The sequence below is a fragment of the Hoplias malabaricus genome, unplaced genomic scaffold (assembly GCF_029633855.1).
Source record: "Hoplias malabaricus isolate fHopMal1 unplaced genomic scaffold, fHopMal1.hap1 scaffold_57, whole genome shotgun sequence".
Lineage (NCBI taxonomy): Eukaryota > Metazoa > Chordata > Actinopteri > Characiformes > Erythrinidae > Hoplias > Hoplias malabaricus.
The window spans coordinates 1-10114 of record NW_027101283.1 but is presented as its reverse complement, the minus strand read 5'-3'; the positions used below and the strand labels follow the sequence as shown (position 1 = coordinate 10114).

The 10114-nt window shown below is 40.2% G+C and overlaps 1 protein-coding gene across 1 annotated transcript; it reads right to left on the bottom strand.

Annotated features, from left to right (window-relative positions):
• Positions 1 to 1243: 1243 nt before the first annotated feature.
• LOC136685475 (phospholipase A and acyltransferase 2-like) lies at positions 1244 to 3952 on the bottom strand. The gene is made up of 4 exons (XM_066659400.1): positions 3900 to 3952; positions 3246 to 3366; positions 2202 to 2500; positions 1244 to 1473 (listed from the first exon to the last, which is right to left on the bottom strand). The coding sequence occupies exons 1-4, from the start codon at positions 3915 to 3917 to the stop codon at positions 1393 to 1395; spliced, it is 519 nt and encodes a 172-aa protein (XP_066515497.1). The 5' UTR covers positions 3918 to 3952; the 3' UTR covers positions 1244 to 1392.
• Positions 3953 to 10114: the final 6162 nt, after the last annotated feature.

Sequence of the window (10114 nt, the reverse complement as noted above, 5' to 3'; positions counted from 1 at the left end):
GACTGCATTACTGCAGACACTGCACCTACAGTAAGTCTCACCATCCTCCTTCCCATCACTCAGGAACAAGACCCTGAGATACTTGAGCTCCCTTCCTGGATGGGGACCTTGTTGTGGCAGAAGGGTTTGTCAAATCAAGTCAAATTTGGCTTTTTACAACCTGATGGTGTCAAAAAGCAGCGTTACAGAAATTTAGATTTAAAACAAAATATAAATAAATACGACAGCGGTAGAGCTGGAGGAAGAAACCATGGAGGGAACTAAGACTCACAGGAGACCCATCCTCCTCTGGTCTAACACATTATAAACCTTAGAGATTTAACTTAAAACTTCAGGGGGAAGCAGCGGTGGCGTCAGTGTAGACTGAGGTCTTTAGTGAAGGTCTGTTCTGAATCAGTCCCATCACTGATCCAGGAGCTGCTGCATGGTGACGCCAGGGGCCACAGATGTAGTGTGAAGGTATGTGATGTAGGGGGCAGGTAACATGTCCCAGGGCAGGTGAGCAGGAGCTTGTTTGGTCTAATGACCTACAGGGCTGTGTCGTCAGAAGCTATGAGCTCCCTTGGTGAACAGGTCTGAAGTGAATCGATCTAAGAAGCACCATATGACAATTACAGGAAGAACAGTGTGTATCCTTCCCAGGAGAGGGATACGGGGGCCCACAGGGACCAGCTAGCAGAGGCTAGTTCAAACAAAGCTTTTTAAACAAACAAACAAAAAACTTATGTCAGAAATATAAATCTATAACCTGCAAAAACTGAAAAAAAAATCAGTGTAATCATGTTTCCAAACAACTTATACTGTGTTTAATATATATCATTCATTCATTCATTGTCTGTAACCCTTATCCAGCTCTTATCCAGTTCAGGGCGGCGGTGAACATGCGGGAACACGCCCTGGGGAGGCACCAGTCCTTCACAGGGCGACACACACTCACACATTCACACCTACAGACACTTTTGAGTTTCCATACCTACCAACGTGTGTTTTTGGAGCGTGGGAGGAAACCGGAGCACCCGGAGGAAACCCACACAGACACAGAGAGAACACACCACACTCCTCACAGACAGTCACCTGGAGAAAACCCACGCAGACACAGAGAGAACACACCACACTCCTCACAGACAGTCACCCGGAGGAAACCCACGCAGACACAGGGAGAACACACCACACTCCTCACAGAGAGTCACCCGGAGGAAACCCACACAGACACAGGGAGAACACACCATATATATTAAATATATCAAGATTTCTGCAAGAATCATGATTAAGAACTGATGACTTTATGAAAACACAGTTTTAATCCTGAAATGCTGTGTCCATAAACACAAGATAAATCCACATTTATTTATTTTACAGGTGAAGGGTTCAGATACGAGAGCATTGTTTATGTCACGTATAATATTTAGCCACAATTTGATCGAATGCTCTGGTGGCCTCCTCACATTCCGTGTTTTCAGCTTTCCCTGGAATCTGTTCAGATAGAAACACACCGACAAAACTCACTTTAGAGACGATCATTAGAAAATAAACAATCAGCATTAAAACTACTACAGTCATCATCAGTAACACACAACATGTGCATCACTCACACACTCACAACACGTGAGGCATCTCATTAATATAGAGAAACTACAGAGACATTAATGAGTCTGCAGATATATTAAGAAGACTAGATATATTAAAGAGACACAACAGAAATATTAATGAGACACTACAGAGATATTAATGAGACACTACAGAGATATTAAAGAGACATGACAGAGATATTAAAGAGACACGACAGATATATTAACGAGACACTACAGAGATATTAAATGACATGTCATGTCATTTAATATTTTAACATTTAACATTTTAACATGTCAATGATATGTCATGACAGAGACATTAAAGAGACACGTAAAAGATACTAAAGAGATATTAATGTAACATTACAAAGATATTTTGTAATATATTTATTAGTCACTAACAAGACATTAAGAGGACTATGGGTATATTAAAGAGACAGAACAGAGATATTAAGGAGACATGGCAGAGCCATTATGGAGACATGAGAAAGATACTAATGAGACATGAAAGAGATATTAAGAAAACTATAGAGATATTAAGGAGACACTACAAGTATATAAAAGAGACACTACCAAATATTACAGAGACATGGATGAGACACTACAGAGATACTGAAAATAAGTTTTTACCTGGTTACACACACATCTCCCGTAGCGTATGAAGGTGGCAAAGTGTTCACAGTTGAAAGTAAGGAGTTTGTAGGAAAGCTCTTTGCCCAGCAGAGCGTCTCGTCTGTGTCTCATCTCGTCCTCTGTTAGAGCACTCTGGCCGTGGCTGTCGTTACTGATTAAAACATGAGCTCCTTTAGGGACGGGGATCTCAGACAACAGCATGCGGCGAATCTTTGTACTTCCGAGCAGAAGATCTCCACACACAGGGAACAGCTTCTGGAGGAAACCTCGGACATGGCTCATCAGCTGAGTCTCATCTGGTAAAAAGTAGTTTACATTAATGAGAAAGTCCGAGCGTGCATGTTATCACTTAGAAGAACCTGTAACAGCAGCTTAGGAACAAGCACCGAGGTCAGTAGAAAGAAAGCCGCGAAGTCAGGAAGGAACAGAGGGAAACTTGTAAGTTCAAGAGTCTACCATCAGGAGATCACTGAATCACAGTGGTGATTATAGTAGGAGAAAGCCCTCTGCTATGTATGAGTAAAACAGAGCACTCCTGGAGAAAGGTCTTGCGGTGGGAGGCCTCTTGTCCTGAGAAAGGACAACAATGCTTTCCTGCCTAAGAACCATATCTCATCTGTGAAGCATGGTGGTGGTAGTATCAGGGTTTGGGCCCTGTTTGCTGCATCTGGGCCAAAATAACTTGCTGTCGCTAATGGACTGATGTATTCTGAAATACACAGATGAACTCAAGAGTACATGGGACACTCAGCAAGACAATGACCCTCAGCACACAAGATATTCCACTGAGTAAAATTCAGGTAAAAATTTCATTTAACATCAGAAGCGAAGCAGAATCCGACCGGCTCGTTTTATCCCTTGTTTCAGACTTAGGCAGCACACAGAGAACTGACTGTGGGGTCTTGTTTCACAGTGTGTGGGTTGGTGGGCTGCAGATGCACCCATTAAGGTAAACATGTACTTACTCATTCATAATATGACACAGTTAAGTCATAAATAATGTAAATAATGAGTAATATTATTAATGCTGTGTTTGTTTACCTGCGACAGCAAAGTGAATGACATATCCTTCTCCATCGTATACGCCCCAGTGCGAGTAGCCAATCGGATAGCAGAACTCAATCAGGTTTCCAAACTGGGCTGTGGCTAAAACCTCAGCCACCTGTCAATCACACAGAGGTCAGGTTCTGTTACAAGTCAGACCACATACTTTCAGATACAGATCAAACACAGGAGGAGCTTACAAACACTTCACAACATTATACAACTTTTAACAACCACATTCACCTTTATTTTAAAAAATTAGACATTATTTACATCATAATAACTATGATCCTATGATTCAGACTCTTCTGAACATGGTGGAGTCTGTGGTAATGAAGTTACTGTAATGTTTACAGTCGTGTTTATTTATTTTACAGTTGGGTAAATTTTAAAATGAGTGAAAATCTAACATTTCACAGAATACGTTTCTTTTATGTAATTGCCAATTACAAATGTTACATTTTCTTTAACAGTTTACATTAATATTCTTTAAATAAATCAAATAAACTCACATGAATCTCAAAAAAAAAAACAAAAAAACAATCTTACATCCATTTCATTAGAAAAATGCTAAAAAAATTACAATCTGTTGAGAGATTCCTGTCCGTTTCTTGTAAAAATGAAATAAAAGTCTGGTAAATGATAACGTACCTGTTCTCTGTATTCCATTGTGGTTTATTCCCTGCAGCAGAAGTGAAAACTCCTGAGGTGAGATTATAAAGGGGAAGGGGGGCGTGGCAGAGTTAAACAGACAACAAATCGAATTGAATGGAGTTAGACCTGAAAGGTAAGAGCTCAGATATGTATCAAATGACACAGTGAAAGGAATGAAAAACGTCCAAATAATTAATTAGACAAGGCCTTACCTTCTTCCTTAAAACAATGCTTTAATGCAGTGGTTCTCAAACTGTGTATGTATCACGGGTGGTGTGTGAAACCGTGAGAGGTGGTACGCCAAATGACCTCGAAAAAAATTAATTCATGAATTTATTGATAAGTTTTTATCTGTAAATTACACAATGTTTCACCGTTTTCGTAATTATGCCCCAGTAACATTAATGTGTTGTAGATAAAATACAATGTTTGTAAGGGCTTCCCTAATAAAGAAAACATAAAGAAAGTCCAGTTTCAGTAGTTTACTGGTTGAAGCAAAGGCTAGAGACAGATGCGAGCAATTTGGATTTCATTAAAAAAAGGGCAAAGAAAAAAATGAGAAAAAGAAGCTGAGACCATTCCCAAGAGATACTACATTCAGAGGCAAAAACAGAGAGAAACTAAGCGAGAATTCTGTACACGTGAAGACACCATAGAAGAAAACATTCAACTGAAGGAAAACATGGCTGTTTTTCACACCATTACAGCCCTAAAATAAGTTTAAAACAGCGCCTCCCCTCATTCACCTACTGCTACAAGCGCCGAGAGCCGCTGTGACCTGCTCCCGGCGCCACGCTGTTTTCACCTGGAGTCTGTTAAAGCACATAACTGATATTACACCGATCACCTTCTTGTTTTTTATCTCTTTTAAAACGCTTCTGGCCCTTAAATTTTATATGTTCTCATAAATATATAACTGTGTTAAAAACATTCAGTTCAGGCCTAGAGTTGTTTGTATTCTCTCTATAATTTTTTGTAATTTCTTTACATAATTTTGAGTTAAGCTGAAAATTCCAAGTAAATAAAAAGCAATGCACAAATTCAAGCAAGATTTTGCCCCCGGCACAGAGGGAGAACCAGGGGCCACATGTTTCTGTAAAAATCACAGGTGGTACTTGGAGGTTTTGGTTTGATAACCGGTCGTACTTTGTCTAGAACCTTTGAGAACCACTGATATAAGTAAACTGTTATTTATCATATTTTTTTTTTCCAGAATAAAGAAAGCCACATTTTACTGCTGCATCACTGACGCTTCTTTATTCATGTGTTCATTGTGAAACATTTTTAATGTTTTAATGTTTTTCCACAATTCAGTGATGTTTTATTTTATTCATTTAAAGATAAACAGCCAAAACTAGCATCACGTGAGAAATTTAGCTGTAGGTCTGTATCTGTACGTGGTGTTTATTGTGGTTTCTTACTCTTTCTTTTCAGTTTGGCCTTCACCCCGCTGCTGAACATCTTCAAAGGCCATAAACTGAACTGAGAGAGCAACAGGCGAGATACAAATCTAAAGAACGGAACTGGAATTTAGACTCATTATGGACTGGGAGTGAAACAGTGGGGTTCTTCAGTGTTAATAGAGGTGAATATAGGGGCTGCTTTTAATTTCATTTATTATTGTTGAATATAGAAGTTCTGGACAAATGGAAGGACTTGTGATGTTTATAAACACACTGTAGTCGTCTGCATATTGACACATGTTTTAGTGGAAGGGGGAGGCCCAAGTTCTCAAAAGAGCCAAGGGGGGATCGGAAGGAAAAAGTTTGAATGCCTCTGGTCTTGAGGACGCACAAGTGGTAAGAAGGTTTCCGCAGGTTAACCTATGGAAGGATCATTAAAGGGTATCACCACAGGGCACGCCTCCTACCCTCCTGAGCCAGGCCGAGCATGAGATGGAGAAAGGATTCGCTCACGGAGAGGAAGACACCCCAGAGGGTCATCATCATAGCTTTCTCCCTTCCCTGGAGGACTTGTATAGTTCTCATTGCCTCAGGAAGGCACAGGGTATACTCAGGGACCCAGCCCACCCTGGATACTCACTGTTTGAGTTGCTGTCATCTGACATTACAGGGCACCGAGGGCCAGAGCAAGCAGACTACAAACCGTTTTTATGCTAGTGACAAGACTGCATGGAGGATAGAAAACTTTGGATGGCACATCATTTTCTTAAACTAAATGAAAACAAATCTGAGGTCATTTTATTTGGCCCCAGAACATCCATAGACCACCGCTCTAATAATCTCGGCCACTTATCTTCACTTGTAAAAACCCAGGTAACACACGGGTTCATTCTTCCAACCGAGGGAAATGGCCAAATTAAAACCCCTTTTGTGTTTCTATGACCTAGAAAAATTCATCCAGGCTTTCGTCGCAGCTCACTCCTTATTGGAGTAAACAAGTCCTCTCTACACTGTGTTCAGAACTGCTCCAGCACACGATCACTCAGATCTACAAACCAAGTCTTGGACGTTCCAAGGTCCCGGCTAAAGCTCACGGGTGATCGCACTTTTGCAGTTGACTGTGCAACAACTTTCCCTTTCAAAATTAACTGTGCACCATCCATATCAGCTTTAAAATCCCAGCTTAAAACCTACTTTATTCACTAGCACTTTATGGCATTCAAGTGTCTGTGAGGGAATGCCCTCCCCTTGTCGACGCTCTGTTTTATGATGTTATTCATTTTACTTTTTTTTTTTTTGGTAAATTTTATTGTCCTTTCTTTGCTGAATTCTACTCCTCCGCTTTTCATATTATCTATCTATCTATCTATCTATCTATCTATCTATCTATCTATCTATCTATCTATACACACACATATTTTTTTTCTTCCTATACTGTAAAGCTTACTCGTTACTTACTAGAGCCGCACTCCTCACAGACAGCCATCCAGAGGAAACCCACGCAGACACAGAGAGAACACACCACACTCCTCACAGACAGTCACCCGGAGGAAACCCACGCAGACACAGAGAGAACACACCACACTCCTCACAGACAGTCACCCGGAGGAAACCCACGCAGACACAGAAAGAACACACCACACTCCTCACAGACGGTCACCCGGAGGAAACCCACGCAGACACAGAGAGAACACACCACACTCCTCACAGACAGTCACCCGGAGGAAACCCACGCAGACACAGAGAGAACACACCACACTCCTCACAGACAGTCACCTGGAGGAAACCCACGCAGACACAGGGAGAACACACCACACTCCTCACAGACAGTCACCCGGAGGAAACCCACGCAGACACAGGGAGAACACACCACACTCCTCACAGACAGTCACCCGGAGGAAACCCACACAGACACAGGGAGAACACACCACACTCCTCACAGACAGTCACCTGGAGCAGAACTCGAACCCACAACATCCAGGACCCTGGAGCTGTGACAGAGAAACTACCTGCTGCACCACTCTCTTATTTTAAATCTTAAACTTTTATTAGTATTTAACTATTATTTTTAATGCAAATTAATGTGTCCTCCTCAAAGGAATATGACAAGAAATCTTATCATTTCATCATAGTTTAATATTAAATACAGGAATGAAGAGAACCATGTCATTACTCACATTCACACAATTCATCAGTTCCATTTCATCATTTATTACAAAATCCCAGTCTTTTCTCATCATTTATTTATTGTTAAAGCGCATTGGAGAGGGAGCAGTCTACAGTTTTCATCTCTAAGAATAACATACAGCAACAAAATACAGAAAGGTTATTAATAAAGGTGCAAGGATTTTAATGCAATATTTAACATGGGGGGGGAAAAAAGAATAAAGTGGCGGATTAATAATTTATCACACATTTTACAGCTCATTTATTCACGCTTTTTAGTCATTAGACCTTTATTAACTGAGCCAAAGTGATCTGTGAAGAACAAAGACTTTTTTCATCCATAAAATATCCCAAACTGAGTCCTAAATACTGCTTTATTTTATTGATCCGAAGCTTTAATGTAAAATTCCTTTATTGATTATTAAAGCCTTCACTGAAGAAATGTTTAATGTGTAAAATCTCAAAGAGCGAATCAAATTCTGATATTAAATTTTAAAAATCATCACTTAAATCTTTAAACGCGTACGTCTCCACCCCGCGTTTCATCCTCAGTGAGAAGAGACTGTGAAAGTGAAGCTGGAATTAAAAGCGTTATTAATAAAACAGACAAACTTGACAAAATGATTTCTGAGACAATGTTCATTTAGGAATAGATCCATGCGGCGGCTGAGACACAAATGTGATCCAGTTGAACAGTTGAACAGATCATACACTCTGTGTGATTTTTTTTTTTTGAATTATTTTATTATTATTTTAATTTCCCTGAACTTAGGTGAATATTTGAAACATTTTTCAGCTTTTGCAAAAGCTCTTTTCCTGGGTGTATACTTCCCAAGTGTGTGTGTGTGTGTGTGTGTGTGTGTGTACAATACTGTGCAAAAGTAGGCAATTTTACATTTATTTTATTTCCAATCATATGTATTTATTAATTTCCACTCAAATACAATCTAATCACACACTGGAATCATTGCTGAGGATATTACGTGTAAAATAATGCTTAAATAAAATACTTAATCCAAAAACAATCCTGGAATTCCCCAGAAGTTTTGTAGAAACAGATAATTTGGGACAGAGAACGTGGGACACTGTCCCTCACCAAAACACTCCCCTTCAGAACAGCACTGAGAGCCTTCCTCTCTGAGAGAGAGACCATCCGCTCCACTCTCTCTTCAGCTCAGCTCTGAGTGTCTGGTGTTTGCTGATGTTTTCAGTCAGCATTCGCAGGGTTAATAAATGAATCTGTAACTGAAACAATTTTCAAAACCTTTTAGTGAAAGCCGTGGCCCCAAACTTTTGCACAGTAGTGTATTTATCTCTGTGTTTGTGTTCATGTGTGTGTTTGTTTATTTCTTGTGGTTTCCGAACTGGACGGACATCCTCTCGCTGACGCAGCGGAACGTTGAAGGCTGAACTTCCCAGTACTTGACGGGATTCCCGAACAAACTGATTCCGTTGTAGAAAACTCGCTTCATCCCGAATCCATTAGGACAGAAATCATTCTCCCCGATCTCCGTGATGTTATTATAGTGAAGATAGACCACCTGTAAACACAAACACACATTCACATTCACAGTCACAATCACAATCATAATAACAGTCACAACCATAATCATAATCCCACTCATAACAGTCACATTCACACTCACAGTCACAACCATAATCCCACTCATAATAAAAGTCCCATTCACAATCATAATCACACTCACAATCACAACCATAATCACAATCATATTCACAGGCGGCACGGTGGCTTGGTGGTTAGCACGTTTGCCTCCCAGCACTGGGATCTTGGGTTCAAGTCCCATCTGGGTGGAGTTTCCATGTTCTCCCCGTGTCTGCGTGGGTTTCCTCCGGGGGCTCCGGTTTCCTCCCACAGTCCAAAAACATGGAGGGTAGGTGAACTGGCTTCTGTAATAACTGTCCTGGTTAATGAGTGTGTATGTGTGAGTGAATGTGTGTGTGCGCCCAGATATGGATTGGCGCTCTGTCCTGGGTGAAATCCTAGTGCCCGATGCAGTCCTCCAGGTGGACGGTCGTTTCTGGTTTCTGGTTGAGAGTACGCTGTGCGCGTTTGGCTGCCGCTTCTCGCCAGTGTGTGTGTGTGAATTGAGTGTTCTGAGCAGTGTAGATTGTAAAGCGTCCTTGGGTATTTAGAAAGGCGCTATATAAGTGTAACGATAATAACAGTCACAACCATAATCATAATCCCACTCATAATAACAGTCACATTCACAATCATACTCACATTCACAATTATAATCACTATCATATTCACAGTCACAATCACACTCACAGTCACAACCATAATCGTAATCCCACTTATAATAACAGTCCCATTCACAATTATAATCACACTCACAATCACAACCATAATCACAATCATAATCACTCTCATAATAATAGCCTTAGTCTCAATCATAATCACATTCACAATCATAATCACATTCATATTATTATAATCATAATCATATTCACAATCTCAAATATATTCACAATCATAATCATATTCACAACCATACTCATAATTGTAATCACAATCATAATCACATTCACAACCATAATCGCATTCATATTCATTATCATAATTATAATCATATTCACAATCATACTCATAATCATAATAACAGTCATAATCATATTCAA